Source organism: Nestor notabilis, unplaced genomic scaffold (genome assembly GCF_000696875.1).
Source record: "Nestor notabilis isolate BGI_N333 unplaced genomic scaffold, ASM69687v1 scaffold9225, whole genome shotgun sequence".
NCBI lineage: Eukaryota > Metazoa > Chordata > Aves > Psittaciformes > Psittacidae > Nestor > Nestor notabilis.
The window spans coordinates 32,672-53,931 of NW_009930615.1; the positions used below are offsets into that span (position 1 = coordinate 32,672).

Below are 21,260 nucleotides of genomic sequence, written 5' to 3' on the forward strand. Positions count from 1 at the left end.
ACCTAGATGCCCATAAAAATGGCAAACCACAGCATAGAGGGTGTTGAGCTTTAGTGGATAGCAGCAGGTCATCAGAAATACTGCCTGGAGCTCAGCCACGTCGCTTATTTTGGGAGTAGGACTTCTGCCCAGTCCCTCTTTACCTCAGGATCTTAATTATTGATTATAAATTCATCAGTTGAAAAGATGCCTTTAATTGCTCTAATATGTACCCAATTTGGAGTTCATTATGGCCTGGAATTGTTTTCCTTCCCCTGCTAATTGACACCAAATGGGATGCTGAGGGAGGCGGGCACAGCACCACTCCACCTTGTACCATTGCCTTGCTGCTGTTGAGCTGTTTGGTTGGCTGGGGAGGTGTTAAGCACTACTAGAAGTTTATGTGCATCCTGCCCTAATGGTGTCCTCAGCTGAACTTCCATAAGGATTGGTTGGAGAAAGGGAGGTTTGCAAGGAGCTCTCAGATCTCAGTGATGTTTTGGGTTGGATGGAGAAGTCGGTTGGAGGTTGGGGGTAAATCCTGGTGTTCCTCTGTTGTATCTTGGCCTGTTTCATAGAATCATAGAATCAAGTGGGTTGGAAAAGACCTTTAAGATCATGGAGTCCAACCATCACCCCAGCACTGCCAAGGCCACCACTAACCCCTGGCACTGAGGCCTCGTCTACCCAGGGTGTGAACACTTGCAGGGACGGTGACTCCAGCGCTGCCCTGGGCAGCCTGTTCCAATGCCTGAGCACCCTCTGGGCAAGGAATTGTTCCTTAGCTCCATCTAAACCTGCCCTGGGGCAGCTTGAGGCCGTTTCCTCTTGTCCCATCCCTTGTTCCTTGGGAGCAGAGACCAGCCCCCTCCTGGCTCCATCCTCCTGTCAGGCAGTTGCAGAGAGCAGTCAGGTCCCCCTGAGCCTTCTCTTCTCCACACTAAACCCCCCAGGTCCCTCAGCCCTTCCCCATCACACTTGTGCTCCAGGCCCTGCTCCAGCTCCGGTGCCCTTCTCTGGCCCCACTCCAGCACCTCAATGTCTCTCTTGCAGTGAGGGGCCCAGAACTGACACAGGATTCGAGGTGCAGCCTCACCAGTGCCCAGTGCAGGGGGACAGTCCCTGCCCTGGCCCTGCTGCCACACTGGGGCTGGGACAGACTGGGATGCTGGTGGCTTCTTGGCTGCCTGGACACAAGCTGCTCATGTTCAGCTCCATCAATCAGCACCTCCAGGTCCTTTCCATGAGCATCTTTCCAGCCACTCTTCCCCAAGCCTGGAACGTTGCAGAGGGTTGTTGTGTCCCAAGTGCAGGACCCAGCACTTTGCCCTGTTGAACTGCAGTATGGGGTTGGTTTTCTCCATGTCCTGGTGAAACCTTGTCTCAAAAGCAAGCCCTGATTTCCATAAGGAGGTGAGGTGCCAGGCAGGAGACCCACCTCCATGGCCAGTGGTGGGTGATCTGGTGGCCACAGTAGCTTCGCCATCAGGAGCAAAGCTCCTGAGACCGGTTCCTCCCAGCATCATGGGGGAATCTCAGCGTGAGACGTTTCCAACCCTGCAGAGGGTGGCAGTGCTTTTCCCGGGAAATGCCAGCGCCGAGCAGATGTTCTGCAGGGTAATTGAAAATTCCATTTTATCAGAAAGCATTTGCTGTCAAAAAGTTTTATCTTTACTTCAACAAAGAGGTTGATTAGATCCCTCAGGACCTGAATTAGCATCTTTGAGGCTAGATACTCTGTTTTATGATTCAGGTAGTTATTCCTCCCTTGGTTTTGCTCATACTGGGACTTCTTTTTCTTCTTTAAATCCCCTTACCCTCTTTCAGACATAGCATTTGTGCAGTTTTGTCTTGTTTTGTGGATGGATATGTGCACCTAGATCTCCTTAAATGTCTTCCATTACCTTTTTCACTTGCTTTGATCCAGAGCCATACTTGTACTCTATAGGTCATAGGAGCTCTATGCCAGCATAGATATCAGAAAGGAACTGTTTTACATATATTACTATTTACGTAAGTGTTTTTAATGTTCGTTACATATTTACATATATTGCTATTTTACATGTGTTTTTAATGTTAGAAGCAACAGATTTCAAACTTACCTTAATTCCCAGTGCTAGCCAGTATTTTTGCCATCAGTCGTAGAAGGAAAAACATTGACTCAATGAATCATAGACTCATAGAAGCAGTGGTTCACTGCTAAAAATAGCATCCAAAAGAAAAATAATAAACACACACTAATCACAAAAAAGAAATAGTCACCACAGTCATAAAAGAGTGAAAAAGCTTTAAAAATCAAAGTGAGGGGGTTTTTAAGCAACATCAGTAATGTATCTTTGCAGACAATTGCTTCTAAAAGCATCACTTCCACTTCCCTGGTGCCAGATCAGCAGTAAAGGTTGGCATGTCATCTGGTCAGACCTGACCCTGCATACATTGCCACATTGGAGTAACTTTGCTCACATAGGTGGTTTAATTGTGCCTGAGTCTCACAAACTCCAACAAGAGGAAGACTTCTTTGTGTAGAAATGGGTTTTGGTTAAATGCTTACATTAAGTCTTGTTTGTACTATCGCATGGTGTCGGAATAGGCTTGGATGTGAAGGAGAGCCAGGCACAGGATATTCACTGAAGCTTTCCTTGCTGGTTGCATCCCAAATTATTCAGATACATCGTCGTTTCAGGGATGAGGCTTTATCTAGAGTATTTCAATTCATTCTTATGCTCATCTCCATAGGATCTGGGTGCATTTCAGTCGTGAATTGGGAACATGACTAATGGTATTAACTGGAGGCAAACACAGGTATTAGAAACTTGACTTTTTTAAGCTGATTTCCTGCAGTCGTTCTAACTGCAACTCCCTTTTACTCTGCAGAAAAGCCTTTCTGTAGAGCTCTGTGCACATGAAGACCTAAGTGACATATTCTAAGGCTTTGGAGGCTTGGAAACACAGCTGTATTTCTCTGGAAGTTTCTACAAATTAATAAAAATACCTACTTTCTTATATGCAGCACAAGACAAAGTACAACATCCATATGTGAGTGGCAGCACATCCCTTAAGATGGATAAATGCTGTAAGCTTTCTTTACAGGGCAGTGTCAATTATTACAGCTCTTCTGATTTCTGTATTATTGTGTGGATGGCTCAGCACAGCAGCCTTGGTGAGCTCAGTGGTGCTCCTGCAGTGGCCAGCCTGGAGGGAGCAGGCAGCTTCTCACAGCACTTTGAAACCCCAGAGAAGGATTATTTGTGACAAGCAGCTAAGCTGGGCTTTGAGAAGAGGAGTTGGTTGTCTTATGATTCCTATGCTTTTAAATGATTATGTATTGAGCATCTCAGTCAGCTCATGCACGGCTGCGTGGTGGTTACTGATGCTCTCTCCATCCTCCCCAGTGCTTGCTGTTGCTGCCCAGTGTAATATCTTTGGTTAAACCAGTGAATGCAGCTGGAAAAACAGCTGTTGAGCACTCAGACTAACAGGTCTCTCTTCAGGATGACCCTTATTGTTGCCCAGTACATGGTGCTCAGCTTCATCTTCAGTGGGTGATCTGGACAGGCAGAGTTGGGCAGTGGGTCAGGCTTCCTTTGCCACCGTGTTGCATTGCAGCAGAGCGGGACTGCAGTCACTTGAGGAGGTTTAATCCATGCACAGACGGACAGATCCTTCATGTTCCTTCTTCCTTAGGTTCATAGCTCTGTAGCATTGAGCACAGCTTGGAAAAGTCCTTGCTGCAAACTGTTGGTGGGGGAGGGGTGACACTGAAGTCATAGCCATAGCAGTAAATGAACTCCAATCCCTTCCTGCAACAGCAGAACTAAATAGCAAACAGATGTGTAACCTCCTTTGTTTGCTTAAGAAGCATTATCATATATCCCACATTCCTGGCACTCTTCAGTTTTCAGGTTCCTTCCTTCAAAGCTAATTCTTGCAATGTCTCCATCAGTGAAGTTACTCAGTCCAGGGTCGCAGGAGTTACAACCTTTAGATCCACAAGTCCTTGCCATCCCAGCGCAGAAAACATTCACCAGATGTGAACTTTTTGGCAACTCAGTGAGGAAAATTAAAACTTGGATCCATGCCCCATTGTGTAGGTTTATAATGGATGAATGATCCACCCAGAAAGTTGGAGGGTTTCTCGTGGTTATTGTGCTTTTTAATGAGATTGTGTCAAATTTAGTTACTGCTTACCCAGATTTTTGCTGAGCGAATGGAGAACAATTTACGGGAGATATGAAGAAGTGGTATTTGCGATTAGAGACTTTCACCTTCTATTTGTGCTTGGGTTTGTTCACCGCTCCCAAAGTCCAGCCCATGCAGGAGGTTTGCAGAGAAGATCCTTGTCAGGGTTCAGCTGAAGGACGGGGTGGTGTTCAGTAACCCTGGCTCTCCCAGAGTATCCTTGTCCAAAACCGCTGCACAATACTTGGGGTTTCAAGTATTTCTAAGATAAATAAACAGCTCAGTCAAGTTTGCAGTTTCCTTTTCCCTTATAAACAAGCCAAAAAAAGGCTCACGTGGACTATTTTTTCCTTCCCTTTGCCAGTAACCTCTAAGGAAACCATTAACACTTTGTGTCTCACAGCAGTTAAGACTAGCAAAATGGTCAAGGTAATGGCCATCGTATTTAACAGTAGGGAAGGTATAGGAATAAAACCAAACCTTCTGCTAACGCAGCAAGGCAGCACTTCCCCATCTCCTCCTGTAATCAATCTACGTCGTTAATGACTCTGAAAACAGACTGAACTGCTGGGGCTGGCACCAGGAAACTTGCATTACAAACTAACCATCTCTTATTAACCTTTCGGTGTTTCCTTCACAGCACTAATTAGAGCCAAATAAAAGTAGTGTTTGTGAAACTCGGAAGTCAAAATACAATTTTCAGAGGAAATGTGCTAAACTCCAGAGCTCCTGTTTGCTTGGCCTTTCTTTTTAATTATGATGGAGGATGGCTGTTACTTGTTTAACAGAGGCTTACATGATTAATGCCGTGATGCTACTGTAATTAAAACAGCAAAAAAAAGAGGAGATGTGATTGGAGCCTGTATAATTTACAGACATCTTGGCATTCCGGTGGCAGAGCAGCTCTAAGTGTTGCAAAGAGGAATCATCCGAATTTATTCTAATTAAAATTGCCAGATTGACTAAACAACAGGTGACTTCTGTAACTCGAGCGACTTGCTCTCGGGGTGAGAAATCATCTGAAATCAGTGAATTAGACAAAGCTGTCTCTTATTCTGCTAAATGGGAAAGTGTGTGTGCTTACCATGGCAACCCGCATCAATTTTGCAGCCGCTGGAAAATACAGGGTCCTTTATTAAAGGAATAATCACCACAAACAGTGCACTGCCCAGGCACGGTGAGCTTCGGAGCAGCCTCTGGGCATGGGTGGTTGCCACCAGCCTATATCCCCTTGTGCTGTCTTGAAAGAGCGGGTGCGGCGCTGGACCAGCATCTCCATAGGGGTGGTGCAAGTTGGGTGCTGGGTTTTCCCCCAAAAAAGTGGTGCAATTAACTTAGTGCGTTAACAATAACTCATTTGGACCTCACTTAATTACACTTGCACTCAGCTGTATAGGGCAGGGAACTGCATCTCCCCTGCCTGCACCCATCGGTGTCTATGGGTGAGTGTCTGAACTGCTCCAGTTCCAGCAGATAACTGCTAATGGGAGACATACCACTGGGTGTCTATGTAGGTTGTTTTACTAAATGATCTATGTAATAATATATAAGTCAAAACTCTGTAATAATTGGCACCAAACAGCAAAGAGAACTTGAAGCTTTTATCCGTCTTAAGGGAAGTGCTGCCACTCAAAGCTGGGAAGCGCTGTGTTTTATTTCTCATACAGCATATATGAATGTTAGAGAGCAGGTAGGTTTAAATGGGTCATGGAATTAGGAAGAAGTTTGGCAGCTTTTCCTCACACAGACACGCAGGTATGAGGTGCAGCAGGCTGGGCTGTGCAGCAGAAGCTGTGCCAAGGCTCGCCTGGGTTTGTGTTGCCCTTGCTCAGTGATTTCCTTTTCCATCCTGCATTTAACCCCTGTGTCTGTTTGGAAAATAAGTTCCTTATGGGAAGTATATTATAGATATATGCTAGTCACAATGTGTGTAATTACAGTAAGTATAATATGGCCCTATTTTTGCTGAGTATCTATAATAGTAATGATCAGCTTCCCTACTCTCAGCATTAGTGTTTCTATTTTTCAGCAGAAGGCCTTTTTTATTCCATTTTCCTTATTTTCACCCTTTTTCAAGTGTGAAGAACAACTTGCTTTGTGACCAGCTTCATTAGCTACTCGCCTGTTGTGTTCCATTACTGATACCCACTGCTGGCTGTGGGTGACAGCACATGGCAGTGGGTGACCAGCAGTCCCCACTGCATCACGTCACCTTTGGACAGTGACAGTCACACTTGGGGCAGGGAAGAGGCATCAAGGCGAGATGGGTTGGGCTCGAGGTCTGGGTGGTGTAAGTAGGACAACATCTGGATATGGGTATCCCATATGTGGGATGACTGGTTGTAGTGAAAGTGGAGCTTTATCCTGGAGAAATCCTGGGTTAATATCAGTCCCTGCAGGAAAAAGAGAAAATTGAACCATAAAAAAAGTAAAAGATGAAAAAAACTCCTCTCTGAATTGAAGCAATAGGAAATGAAAATTGCTGAGATATACTGTCATGTGGGTAGTGGTGCTACCAACCTTGTGCTGCAGTAATTACCTCTATGCATGCAATTTGTGCTCGGCTACGACTGATTTCCCACATCATCCGGTGCCCAGGCTATATTCAATCAGTCCCAGCTGGAGAAAACTATCTTGGATCATTTGGTGAGATGTCACCACAGATGCTACCTTGCGGAAGCGCTGGGGAGCTGCACACTGCAGAAGTACCCTGGCATGTGGATGGAGGTGTGGGGACAGGAACAGGATGTTCCCTGGGGCAGGGCTGGCTGGGAGGTGAGGGGTGTTTGGTCCCGTGGGGTGCTGAGCATCTCCTTCTGGCCCTTTCTAGGGGGGAGACTTTGCTCGGTGTGTGCTGGAGAGAGTAGGTTTGGTGGTTGGTTTTGGATACCCCCCCTGCAGCCCTGATCCAGCCCTGGGGCAGAAACACAAGAGGGATGTGGAGCTGTTGGAGCGAGGCCAGAGGAGGCCCCGGAGCTGCTGCGAGGGCTGGAGCAGCTCTGCTCTGGAGCCAGGCTGAGAGAGCTGGGCTGGGGCAGCTGGAGAAGAGAAGGCTCCTCAAGGGGACACCTTAGAGCAGCTCCAGGGCCTAAAGGGGCTCCAGGAGACCTGGAGAGGGGCTTTGGACAAGGGATGGAGGGACAGGACAAGGGGAATGGCTTGAACCTGCCAGAGGGGAGATTGAGATGAGCTCTGAGGCAGAAGCTCTTCCCTGTGAGGGTGCTGAGGCGCTGGCACAGGGTGCCCAGAGGAGCTGTGGCTGCCCCATCCCTGGCAGTGTTCAAGGCCAGGTTGGACACAGGGGCTTGGAGCAACCTGCTCTAGTGGAAGGTGTCCCTGCCCGTGGCAGGGGTTGGAGCTGGAGGAGCTTTAAGCTCCCTTCTCAAACCACCCTCTGATTCATTCTGTGATTCTAGGAAGGCTGGTGTTGGGCACTTGATTCCCTCTGACTGCTTTGGAAGTGTCAGTTTCATTGTGGAGTCGAGGCAGGAGGGTGGCTGGTGCGAGGGGAGCAGACGGTGCTGCCTCATCTGCTCGGGCACGTTCTCAGCCAGCTGGTTTAGCAGCCAAACCGCTCCTCAGCCAGGCGAGGAGGAATGGCTTTTCTCAACTCAGCTAACTGTGCTTCTGGATTTGATACAGCTCAGTGAGGAGGTATAAAGGGGCAGCTTCTGTTCGGGGAGAGGAGCTGGGCTAGAAACCTGAAGTCAAATCTGTGCACAGCAGTAATTCAGGAAAGTTCAGAGAACCAGATGTGTGTTTGGGAGCAGTAGGTGCATTAGCGATGGGCATACATACCTTTGGGAGGGTCTGGCACACTCAGGTGGGTCCCTGGGTGGGCACTGTGTGTATATACCATACGTACATACAGGACTTTGTTCTGGTTTTCACTGTCTGTGTTTACCAGCTGAGCTATTCGTGCTGCTGCCACTGCTGTTCACCAGCACAGTTCAACAGGAGCCGTGTCTTCCCAAGGCTCCCAGGAGCCATCCCTGGAGCATGGGGCTGTGTCTGCCTTGCAGCACTTGCCCATTGACTTCCATGTCCTGCATCTGTTGTGACAGGCGGTGCTTTTGCAGCCACTCTCTGATTAGTTTTGGTCCCTCGGATGCATTGATTTACAGATCATTCCTCTGCAATAGAGCTTCTCTCGATGACAGTCCATGAGGCACATGATAACTCAGCAGCCTAAATTATTCAGGCAAATTGAATGTGTTTGGCTTGTTCCAAACTTCTGTTTCCTTTCAGTGCTGTCAGGAGAACAGGTAGCCGGGATGCTTGTATCCAATTCATCCGAGTGCCACAGAGACACAAACAGCTCAAGTATAACCCATGTTTTGCCTTGTTTGTCGCTTACTTCCACCCTCAGCTCTGCTTTGTCTGGGTACTTCCAATCCTCATAGAGATGTTGATCTTGCCTCTAGGGTTGCTCTTGTCTGGTAAGCTGCTGGGCTCTGGGAAGTGGCTTCATTTTCAATGGAAAGGCCCTTGTAAAATCCAAAGAAATCCTTGTGTCTGCTCCACCCTTTAGCTACATGTCCTTTTGTGAAAGGATATTCACTCATGCAAATATTTAGACCCATTAGGATCCAGGAACCTCACACTGACGAAGACGAGTAAGTAAAATGAACAGTTCCACCTGCAATTTCCTCACTGTCAGGCTTCCTCCATTGTTACTGGGTAGATATGTCCAATTAATTCACTGTATAAGCCCCTCAAGCCCTACACTGGGTAGACGTGTCTGCAGGGACCACCGAGCTAGGGCAGGCAGGTGGAGAGGAGATGCTTTGTCAGTGTACAAATGTCCCTTTGCTTTCTGGAGGCTGTTGTGCCTCAGAAGCTTCTGGGTATAGCTGAAGGCATTGGCTTTCTCACTCCAAACACATGTCTGGAGATTTAAGACCTGAGTGAAAGCCTTTTGAATCCAGTAGGATTCTTTCAGCAGGGATCATTGGGCTTGTAATAGGACCCAAGAGAGATGGCATTCTCAGGGGATCTGCTCTGAACTTTGCTTGAGACATCGGTCATCTGAGCCTGTGTTCAGAAGTGAACTTAGGGAGATGGTATCTGCTGCTGAGCATCTCTCTAATTCAGAAGCAGGCAGAGGATGCTGGAGGATGGAGGCTTGCCTCGGAAAATTCTAGCTGCAAATGAGACACATGATTTTAGGAATTAGAATAATTACCCCCTGGAACAGGGACCCAAGGGATGTGATATATTCTGTATCACTTTAGAGTCTTTAAATCACATTTGCATGTGTTTCCTAAAAGCGTGCCTAGTCACTCAAAGTGAAGGGCTGTGCTTGAGAAGCACAGCGTGACAAAGCTGAGCATCCCCTGGTTTGCAAGGAGACAGAGCAGGGAGTCACCATGGTCCTATGTGGATCGAGCTCTGCAGATCCCTGGAGGACTGGATTTTGGCATGTCCTCCATGAAGGAGAAGAACTCACAACCATCCCCTTGGGCAGCGCTGGGATGTGGAGGATGGAGCAAGTAACCATGCTGGGGATGATGATTCAGGAGTGAACTCCCCCAGTCAAAATGTGCCTTCTCTTTCTGCACACACACAGCCCCATCCTCGCTGAATCAGACGTCCCCAGGGCCTGAGCAATCCTGGCTGTATCAGTGTTTCCAGGACCTTCCCTCCGCCGCTCCCTAAGTGATGAGGGTGTTTTTGCAAACCTCATTTCCTGGCCTTTCCCTTTTATCTCTCCAAACAGCAAGTGAACAAGCAGCCCTTTAGTTTTTAGTTACTGCTCCTGCACCCGGTGAGCTATCAAGAGGCTGTTGACGATGACTTTTTCTCTTCTCCATGCTCCTGCCTGCAGGATTTGGGGAGATAATTCATTTGGTCCTGGTGCTTTGTCAACTTTCAGCAGTTGTAATTGCCTAATGATCAGTGCTGATGCTGTTGTTAAGCCTGTTAAAACTTTGTCATGCTGAACAGCCAGACTGTGGCTGTCTCATCATGTTCTGCTTGCTGTGTCAACTGGGGATGCCTTTGATGCCCAGCCCCAGCTTTGCTTGCTGCTTCCCACCCCAGCTCAGCTGCTGCCAAGGGGGATGGATGCTGCAGGGCACTACCCACACTGTGGAACCATGCCCAGGGCTACAAATAACTAAAGAATAACCCCACAGAGAGCCAGATGCTTTCCAGGATGGATCTCCTCTCGCCTGCCATGATGCCAGTGCTGGTCCTGAGGAGCCTGGTGCTGGGTGCTGAAGTCCTGAGCCCTGGTGGGGTGGGTGAGAGGAGCTCTCTGGAGGAGGCTGTCACTGGTAGGGCATTGCTGTGTAGCAACCTGCATGGCATTTTTGCTCTTCCATCTCTCAAGTGCCTTTTCCACCTTCATTACGTCCTTTTTAGAGCTGCATTTCATGCTATCACCTCCTTTGCTATGCATCCGAGGTGCCCAACTGGCTGGTGCCATCTCTTGAAGCCCCCGTCGCTCATCCTCTCCTCTTCCAAGGCTGCTTCTTACTTAATGGCACAAGCTGAACATTAGTGCATTACCATCCCTTTTCCAAGAACAGTCTCCATGCACTCTTCTCTTGTCCCCCAGTGCCTCATCCAATTTAATTAATTATAGTTAGTATATTACGCATCCTGTCAAAGTTTTTCCTTCCCGAGGTTTAATGGTTTTTTAATTCTAATGCATGCTGCATGTGTAAGTGTTTCAGAAGCGAGGCGAGCGTGCAGCGGCAGAGAGGCAGCATTACGTCTGTGTGCTGCAGACAGCGAGGGTGGGTCCCCCGAGAGAGGCTCCAGCAGAATCGCTGCAGGACCACGCTGCCTGCCTCTCATTGCACCCCCTTCTTGTGCTCGGGATGGGGGGAAACGAGGCTGATTCCCTCCTCAGAGAGACACGTTTGGGTTAAACCTGTTTATGGTGCATATAGTGGTCCAAAGTGGGCGCCTGACTGGTGGCTCAGCATCTTCCGGGCTGCTGCAGCCCTGTGGTGAACTCCAGTGTAATGAACTTGACTCTTCTCCTCACACTAGCTCTGTCTGAAAGCTCCAAATCACATCAGTCATTCCAGCCTTGCTTTATCCCTTTGCAACAAGGCTGTGTTAAGGATGTGGTGGGGACTAGACTCGTCAGGTAACGCCGACTGGGGCTGGTACCTGTCGCTCTTGATTTCCCAGTGACAGTTAAAAGGTTTGGTCAGAAAAGTGGTTCAGGAGGAATGACTTTGTGGGGTTTTACACCTACCAGCTTTGGCTATTTCCAGATAAAGCCTGCTCAGACGAAGAGAGTTGTAGGTTGGGTTTTTTCTTGCCTGTCAGTGTTGCAAAGTGCTTAGGTTTTGTAAATCCAACTGGGCTCTGTCTGTCTGTCACACCGTCACCGGGAGTAATGATGCCGTGGTGCAATTCAGCTGACAGCCCTGTGAAACGGGGCCAGGAGCCAACACAATCCAGCCTGACCTCGGGGCAGCACTGCAGGAACGTGCCTCAGAGCACTCGGAAATCATCTGAGTCTGTGCAGCCAGAGGTTAGGGCAGATATCCACCGTGGTCCAGCAGTGCTGGAGCAGCAGCCTCTGCCCCCTGCATTGGAGCCACAGCAAGGGAGGTCCTGCCAGAACCCCAGTGCAGCGTGCATTGGACTCGGCATCGGTGCCCAAGGGTTGGCGTCAGCTTGGCCAGGAGGGCTGGAGCCGTGGAGCCGACAGCGTTCCTTGCAGTACTTGCACAGGCCATGGAAATCTGGTTCTTTTCCATCCCTGATGTTCAGCTGCCTCCCTGCAGCTCTTCAGTTTCCAGTGCCAGGCAAACTGGAAGGCTTATTCTCCATCTTGTCCTGCCAGCTGCAGCGCCAATGGGATGGGATCAGATGGGATGGGATGGGAAGAGGTAGGACCTCACCTGCACTGCTGGAAATGGAGCTTGTCCATGACTCGCAGGTAATGTAGTTTCCCAAAGCTGATAATGAGGTTTCAGATTTGAGTCTTGACCATGTAATAATTTTATATGCACATTTGTACCCTATGATCACGCTCTTAATTAATGAAGGTAAACCTAATTGCCAGAACAAAGTTTTGGCTGAATTAAATGGGCCGGATGCCCAGGCCTTGGCAATGTCGTGATCTGTCCTGGTGGCCATGGGGCCAGTCTAACCCATGTCTGGCATTCCTTTGACATCGCTGTATCCTTGTTGGAGCTGGAGCCTCATGTGAGCCCTCCGTGTAGATCTGGAGTGTCCTTGTGTCATAGTGAGTCATGGTGCAGGGTCAGGCCAAGGGCACTGTTGGGTGTTGGACAATGTAGAGCAGCTTTCACTGCTCTGTGACCGTCCCAGTTCCCTGGTGCACCCACCACCCTGGGCCAGCATCTCACCACAGGACATCGCTGTGCTTCAGAGGCGAGGATCCACCAGCATGGGAAAGCTTTGTGTTCATCTGAGTAAGACTTGAAGTAGAGCACCAAGGAGGAGGGGATGATGCCGGGCTCCAGGGTGGAGGAGTGAGAGGTCAATGTCATGATGGGAGGCAACCAGCAACCAACGCTTTTGGTTAAGAGAAAACAAAAAGGGGAAAATTCCCTAATTCCCCAGTGATCTCCCAACGGTGGGGAACGCCCCATCGCGCTGGGAAGCCTTCCAGCTCCCTCTGCTCTTCAGAGCTGCACTTCTGCAAAGTACAAAGAGCTCCTCAGAATGTTTTGCCTTGTGGGTACGTCTATGATTAATTCCGTGCAAGCATCACTGGTGCAATAACAATACTGGAGGTCCTAAAACTGAAAAAGGAAACACATTTGGCTCGTACTTCATACACAATCACTTACACTTAAGCTATTGATAGCTGATTGGGATCTGTAGACTGCTGGGCTGGTGCCACTGGGTTTCTGAGCGCGTTCAATGGCTGGAACAGACAGCGAGGCTGTAGGTTTTGGCAAGCTGTAGGTCTCATTATTCAGGCTGACTGTATCTGACACAAGAGATTCCCATCCACCAAGATGAAGCTCACTTCCCTAGGCTTTGGCTGACATCCCAACAATATTTACATGAAGGACAACAGAGGATCAGTGTTAGATTAAGGCTGTGAGTTTCCAGTAGGCAGACAGTTAAATATTCTATTGAAATCCTCGTTTGATTATTTAGATAATAATGAAGTTTATGCATGTCCTTGAGAAAGCTGGCGAAAGGCAGTTGTTTTATGCTAAGCATGCAAAGATGTGTTTAATCTTGATAATAGGAGTAAATTATATATCAGCCTTTATAACCTCAGCTCCTTTATTTGTCACTTGTTGTGTGGAAGCAGCAGCCACCTCTCAGGGAAGGGAGAGCTGTATTGGGCAGCCGAGCAGGCAGGGGTCTCATTAGCATCCTTGCTCCTGCTGGCACCTTCTGCATCCCTGTGGGAAGAGGATGAGGATGGGTTGGTTGTTGTGCTTCAGGTCCTGGTTGTGGTCAGGCATTCACCATGGGTGTACATGGGTATGGCTGCAGCGAGGGCAGGGATGCTGCTCCGACAGGCGCTGGGCCAGGAGCTGGCCTGGTACAAGCAGTTGGGAATTGCTTCTTATCTCCCCTGACTGGAATTCCTGGTTTGCTGGATTTTTATCAAGTAGCTGTTTTCTGGGCAATGCCTAATTTTGAATGGGAGAGGGTAATAATTCGATTTATTGCTGCTGTTGGAACGTGGCTGCCTGGCTGGTCCCACGTTACCCCGACAGAATGTGTGCATTTGTCTGTTTTCTGACAATAGCAGAGAAAAGTAACCTTTGGATTAATTTGCTTTAGTGACTAAAGTCCCATTAAATGGAAGGCAGCTGGTGTCAAAGGCATAAACGGAGACAAAGTTTTGCTCCCAATTGTGGGAAATGTGTTTAAACAGCCTAGAAATGTTTCCATCTCTGCAGGGTATAATATACTCAAATGGTTACATTAACATGAAAAAAATATAAGAAAGCGTGTATTTAGGACAATCCCTCTGTATCCAGTGTTAATGAAATTGAATTCCAGTAATGAAGTCAAAGGGTTGTATTCTGCACTCGTGCAGTAACTGCCATTAGCATTAATGGGAGCGGTGCCGATGAATTACGGAGCTGTAATGGTTTGAGATGGAAAAGGTCTATTGGATACCGGAGTGTTCTCCTCTCTGAGGACCACATCCTGCATCCTATCAGTTAGGATGCTAATGAGCCCTGTACTGAGGCAGGAGTAGTGGAGTTTCAGAGGTGAAATCCCCACCACTCAGGGGCCAGCATGAGCTCTACGGACCACTTACGGGAAGGATTAATTGGAGTTTAAATGGTGTGTTCCGCTGGCCCTCTGAAAAGGAATTAATTTTGCCTTGTGAATGAGGTGGGGATTGGCCCATGGTCCCGGATAAAGGGGGGCAGCCAGCATTAAATTGCATTTCAGCACATAACACCTTCTGGGTTTGACTCTGCTGCAGCATACGGCGTGCCCAGACACCAGCTCTTCTTGCCTTGGGTGATTGCCCTCCTTCCCAGAGCTGCCGTCTCATTCCAGAGGCTTCGGTGTGCCCAGGAAGGTGCTTTTCCACCTGCATCAAACCCATCCTTAGCCCTCTCAAGTGCAGTAGTCAGGCACCCCAGATGTATCAGTCCCCACTGATGATACAGGAACTGTTCTGCAGAAGAAAGGGTGTTATTAATGGTCATGTAGAGCAGGGGAAGAGGGAAGAGGTGCAGCAGCTCGCAGCGAGCCCTGTCACATCTCTCTTGGCCATTACAGAACGGCTGCCTATGAGCTGCATTCAGCCATGGGTCCTTATCAGCAATTGCCTGATAAATTAATCTAATTCGCCTCCCTTGTTCCGTTAAAAGAATTCCTTGCAGGCATTTGCTTTGCCCAAGCACTGCTGACCCCCTGTGTCGGGACAGACAATCCAGGCTTAAAAAGACAGCATTTTTTAGCTTGCATAAATCCCAAACAATAGCAAAAGAGAGGGAAAGAAAGGCTCCTCGTTGCGGTAAAGAGCATTTATCACTGTCCCTGGTTATTAGTATCCTCGGAGCATTGTGCAAGGGAAGCCACGCCAGGATTACATTTCTACACTGACTAGAGATTTCTTATTAGGAAAGGCAAAGAAGGCTCTGTAAAAGCCCATAGGTCAAAAATATAATACACTATTCCCCACCTCTTGTTTCCTGATGTTATGCTATTACAGGAGATAAGGGAGAGGTACAGAGTCTTAATTTACAATAATGGCTGGGGACTGTATTTTGCTCGAGCTTATTGTTTTATCTGGTGTGTGGTGCAGTGGATCTCCGCTCCCGAGCTCCTGGTGGGATGGAGGGGAGGTGGGCTCCGATGGGGATGTGCCTCGTGCCCTGTGGCATCCATCCCTGAGCAAATGAAGGTGCTGGGAGTTGAAAAGAACCCCCAAAGTAGCTGCAAGAGGCGTGTTAAATAATGCAGTTGCGCATTGTCCATGAAAGATGGCTAACCATGAGTAAACATCAGCAGCAGTGTTTGATCCCTGCGTGTTTACTATTTATTCCTATTTATTATTCATCAATTCCATCACAAACGTTAGTCCCGCACCCCAGTGAGACATTTGCATTTTATTTTAAGTTTGATTTCCCCACCACCACTCCCTTTAGTTTCATGAACTGCGATTTAATGATGTGCTTTTCCACACCGTTCCCGTGCCGGCTCTCCCTGGCTCTCCTCTTCTTGTTTCAGGAAGAGATTTCGAACATGGAAAAGTGATATTTGAATAGATTCCCCTAAGGCAATCAATTTACTTTTAATTTGTCTGGAACTAAGCTTTTCTTTGTTGCAATGAGAAAGGATTGAAACTGCTGTAAAATTTATTAGCTTCCAGGAAGATTTTGAAATGAATTTTTTAATGATCGTGCTGTTTGCTGTACCCAGGAGCAGTGTCATCCTGATTACAGGATAATCACAGGGTTGCTGAAGAAACACCTCAGTGTGGAGATAAAGCCAAGCTCCAGCGTGTGGGTACCTGTGCTACTGGTCCAGGGATGGACAGATATGCCCTGCTCCAGCATGGTGCTCACCCATTGCACCCCCAGCACATCCCAGCAGGGCTGTGATTTCTCTTTTCTCCTTCTTTTTCATTTCCAAGTGACTCCTCCAGCTCCTTTTCCTTGCTTCCTGTGTAATAGCACAAATGAGTTCTACTTACTCACCTCGGCAAAGCTGCTCTGGCAGGGATTGGATTGAACTGAGCTGCTGTTTGAAAACGGAAACTCGAGGGACTATTGTCATCGCCCAAATTGCACCTTAGATTGTATAACAGCACATGTCATCTGGCCATTTATCAGGAATATTACATTCCCAGGCACTTGCACCTTGCTACGATTTAACTTTGTCTCTTTGGCCAGTGCTGAGATTCCACTGGAGATAATTCAATTGCTCTGAGAGCTGAATGGGTGCCTTACACACTGGCTTCGTATTGCTCTGCTGCAGGGGCACAGGCTTTGAATAGGAGACTGAAAGCACTTGTACACCCTGGATGTTCATTAATCCTGCCTTTTAACGAGGGGAGTGCTGGAGGCTCTGTTGTTCCAGTGCCCACCCCATGCTCCTCCTGGAGCCTTCCAGGTCTTAGCATCCATCCCATCTCCCTGCTCTTCTACCCAAGAGCTTTCATGGTGGGATTGGGAAGTGCTGGGGGTCTCGGCTGAGCGCTCAGCCCCAGGAATTGGGGCAGCCCCAGTGTTTCATGTCACCTCCCTGCCTCTTGTGTCACTGTGCCACTGCCCCCGGCTCCCATTCCCCACCAGTAACATGGGCTGTGTGTCTGCTCGTGGTGGTTTATCTCCCACCAGGTCTTCCTGCAGTTCTTGGCAGCCTTCAGCCTGGCTCAGACCCTGCAGGCAGCACAAGGGCTGGCTGGGGCTCGTTATTAGTTGTCTTTGTGCTGATCCCCTAAGGTGTGAGTAGAGCAGGTTTGAAATCTGGAGCTCAGCATGGGTTTTGCTGTACTTGCTGAGGAGCATATTTATTCCAGAGGTGGCTGTTGGGTTTAGGTCATTTCACATTTGCTATCAGAGAGCTTACATTTAGCAATGACATGTTTTTGTCTGCCAAGCCTGACTTCAGGGTAACTGCTCACTTCTCCATGGCGAGGCTTCTGCCAGGATGCTTTGTACTTTAGGACCCTGACCTAAGGTGCTCTGAAACAAGGCAGATGGGCTGAAATACGGACATTGGTGCTGCAGGACCTCTCAGGCACAGCCATCACCCAGGTATGGCATCTCTCTGGACCACCTATGTGTGACACAGGTATCCTACAGCCAGGTTTGCAACAGGACTCTCACCACAGCTCCTTAGAGAGCTCAACCCAGCTCAGCGTGGCTTGCACAGCCCTGGGCAGTGGTGTCCCCCTTCAGTCCTTGCCAGCCTGGTGCATCGGGCTCCTTGGGGACCCCTTTTCAGGGTGAGGTGGCTGCAGAGCAGCACCAATGCCACGGTGATGCTCACCCAGCACTGCCCCTTCATGGTTTCCTCCTCCCTTTGCCTCTCTCCTGACCCCATCGGGCAGTAGTTTCACTCCATCTCGCTCAAGCCCTGCCATCAGTGGGAACCTGCAGTAGTTATTACCTGGGCTTTGCTCCTTGTACTGAGAACATTTTTTAGTGCAGACAACACGACAGTAACAGTCGTATTGAGTAGGGCAGGTCCAGGGCTGTAAAAGAATTTCCTGTTGTCCTATTTCTGATTGTTAAAGTGGTAAAAAACAAGGCAGAACAGTACAATAAAGAGCCTGTGAATGTGAATGACCATCCTGGGTGCCATTGAGGCTGGGTGAGTCAGACCTACCTGCAAAGGCGGCAGCAGCTCCATGCCTGCCTATGCTTTGGGGCAGCAGCTCCTCTTGCATAGGAGGAGGATGCGAGGTGACAGGCCTGGGTTCAGCCCACTGGAGGAGCTCAAACCCCTCTGAGCTTCCCTTCTTTGGACCTGGGAGAGCAGAGGAGTGCTGTGGTGTGCCTGTGTATCAATGGGGCGTGCTTGTTGTGCAAAAATAGTGTTTGATATAACAGGGTTAAGGTGGGTAGCTGAAGATCCTCATCCTGACATAGAAATGCAGCTGCTTAGGACTCTTTCCTGGTCCCTCCTGCTCTGGGCAGCCTGGACACATGTTGTCCAGCAGGATGCGGGATGTGGTCCCTACAGACCAAAGCTGTGTGGTGGGGACAGGAGCAGAGAGGTACAATGTGCCACGGAGCGACCTGTTGTCTTCAGGTGTGTGGACGGTTGGGGACTCCTGCCCCTCTGCCTGTCAGCCTCGTGTCTTTTGTACTTGTTACGTTCCCTTCCTAAAATAAGCAATTGAAATAGTATAATTTAATGGTTCTCACCTCTTCTCCTGTCTGCATTCCAACTGCCACTGGAGTGACTTCTAGAGAAGCATTTTGGTGTCCAAAGCTTATCACCTCCTGAGCAGACAGGCACCACACCAGTGGTCTTTAATAAAACCTTTCTTAAAGCACAGGTCCCTTTCTAGGGTTTGAGGAATATCCACTTGCAGTGCAGTAATCGTTGGTTTTAATTGTAAAATGAGCCAGCTTGGAATAAATGGGTCAAAGCTGTGCCTTATCTGGAGAGGGGTTTGCCTCAGCTGCATTAGTCCATAGATTTGGGGCTGAGCATGATGCTGGATGAGGAGCAGCAGGTCCCCCCATGCCCTCGCACACTGGACCAACCAGCCCAGTGTGTGCCCGGATCCAGCATTCCATGTTTGTGGAGAGACTGGAGTGATGCACGCTCCTGCCACGTGCCCAAGGTCACACAGCACAATGAATCAGTGTCTCCTTGGGGATGAGAACCCAAGATGTTTCTGTCGCCCCTCCAGCCATCACCAAGCCCTGTGCTCTCACAGCCAGAGCTACAAACCTCTGTGTGCCTGTGCCCCCTTTTGCAGTTAAGCTGTGGATAAACAGGCAGACAGCAACACTTCCTGGGTGTTTTTAATTCTTCTTTCTGCTCCAGCACCTGAAATTAAGAGGATCAAAGTACGAGAGCGTGGGCTTTCAGATCTCAGTGCAGATCTGCATGTAAGGCTCAGAGCATCCTTCCCTCAAACTGCTCTAAGGGTGGCTGCCAAAACGCAGCCACGCTCCGCACTACGGGGTACCTGCTCTGATGCAGAGAAAAAGCTGTTTTACCCATAGATTTTTCAATTAATTGGCTTCTTCTTTAAAAAAATAAATAAATAAATCCTTTTTCTTCCTTTCTTTCTGTTTTTTGAGGTCTGCCTTTGACTCGTTTATTCTCGGGAAGTGTTAAGCTGCTCATATTTTGGTGCATTGTGTTATGTGCTGAGAATTTTTATCAGCCGCCCTAGTGCTCGAATGTGGTGGAAATACCAATGTGTCTGAGGAGTGGAGGTTATGCACACAGATGTACAAAGCATCAAAATGAGCTGTTTGCAGGCAGACAGGAAGGAAACCCAGGCTGAGTCTGCACCTTCCCAGCCTTCCATCCATCAAACCGGCACTGACCGAGCGCGGTCTCGTGTGGGTAATGGCATTAGTGCTTTAATGCTGCTCTGCGTGTATATAAGTCTTGGCAGGAAGCAGCTCCATCTTTGTGAAGGGAAAGGTTGTGCTTTATGAGGACGAGCTGAGATTGTAAGTTCTTATCACAAGCAGAAGTCGTAAGTTGAGACTGAAATTCAGCCTGTTGTGTTTGGTGGGAGCCGGGTCGGGTGCTCAGCAAAGGTTGGGGGTGGGAAAGCTCCTAGATTTGCTCTCGTGAGACCCTACTTGGAGCGCTGTGTACAGTTCTGGTGTCCCCAGCATAAGGACATGGCGCTGTTGGAGCAAGTCCAGAGGAGGCCACGAGGATGCTCAGGGTGAGAACATGGGGGCTGTTCAGCCTGGAGAAGAGAAGCTGTGTAGAGACCTCAGAGCAGTTTCCAGTGTCTCAAGGGGGCTACAAAGATGCTACAGAGGGACTCTTCATCAGGGACTGTAGTGACAGGACAAGGGGTGATGGGTTCAAACTGAAACAGGGGAGACTGAGATGAGCTCTGAGGCAGAAGCTTTTCCCTGTGAGGGTGCTGAGGCGCTGGCACAGGGTGCCCAGAGAAGCTGTGGCTGCCCCATCCCTGGCAGTGTTCAAGGCCAGGTTGGACACAGGGGCTTGGAGCAACCTGCTCTAGTGGAAGGTGTCCCTGCCCGTGGCAGGGGTTGGAGCTGGAGGAGCTTTAAGGTCCCTCCCAACCCAAACCAGTCTGTGGTTCTATGACTCGCAAGAGTTTTGCACTTGGCTGAGCCCGGCTGCTTCCATGAGTCCCAGTTTGTCCACCCATGATGAGGGTGTGGGGCCATGCAGTCCCTTGGGATCAGCTGGCAGCATGGGGATGCACACAAGAGCACCAGGCACGAGGGTTTGCACCCGCTTGGGAACCCTCAGGCCTGGGCATGGGAAGTCCTTGGGAAGGGTTAAACCACCACTCCATATTTCAGCCCTGTGAAGTGGTGTCGGGACAGCCCCATGTCCAGGGACGGGATCTTTATTGCTCTCATATGAATAAAACCCAAGCACTGGGAATGACACATTTAATCTTCAGTGGAGTGGGCAGTCGTGGAGATTTATGGAGCCTCTGTTGTGTGGGAGGTCAGCGGGGATTGAGCAAAAACTTAAACCACACATATACACCAGAAAGAAAAGAACCCCCCCTCCTCCCTCTGTTCCTTCTCCCCTCTGCTAAAAGTCAAGCTTAAATGCCACGTCAAACCAAGCTTAAAATAGGGTGGCTTTTAGTGCTGGTTACTAAACCCAGAACCTGCTGACTCGGAGCGGCTGGACATGTGGGACAGACCCGCGGTGATGGATTCACATCCAACACCATTCCCTAGGCTGCAGGTCTGGTGGTGGCAGATGACACTCAGCCTGTTGGAAATAGAACCCCAGTCTTTAGAGCAGCAAAGATCCCCCTTCCAAGCCTTGCTTTGAGAACTGTATGGGGTAAGGTAGCTGCTGCTCGGGTGGGAGCGATGCCCAGCGCCTGGCTCCGTGGGGCAGGTTGGGGTACAAGCAGCGCTCCCCCCTTCACCACCCCTTGTGTTCTCTCCACGCAGAGCAGAGCGAAGGATTCCATTGCAGGGAGGAGTGCCGCATCCTGGGCCACTCGGACCGCTGCTGGATGC

General features: G+C 49.0%; 1 protein-coding gene across 1 annotated transcript in view; it reads left to right on the forward strand.

The window, feature by feature from the left end:
- PCDH19 (protocadherin 19) overlaps positions 1–21,253 on the forward strand; it is a gene marked incomplete at its 3' end in the record, with an annotated part of 53,914 nt that extends 32,661 nt beyond the window's left edge. The window contains 1 exon segment of the mRNA XM_010015487.1: positions 21,192–21,253. Coding sequence (XP_010013789.1) covers positions 21,192–21,253 — 62 coding nt within the window.
- Positions 21,254–21,260: the final 7 nt, after the last annotated feature.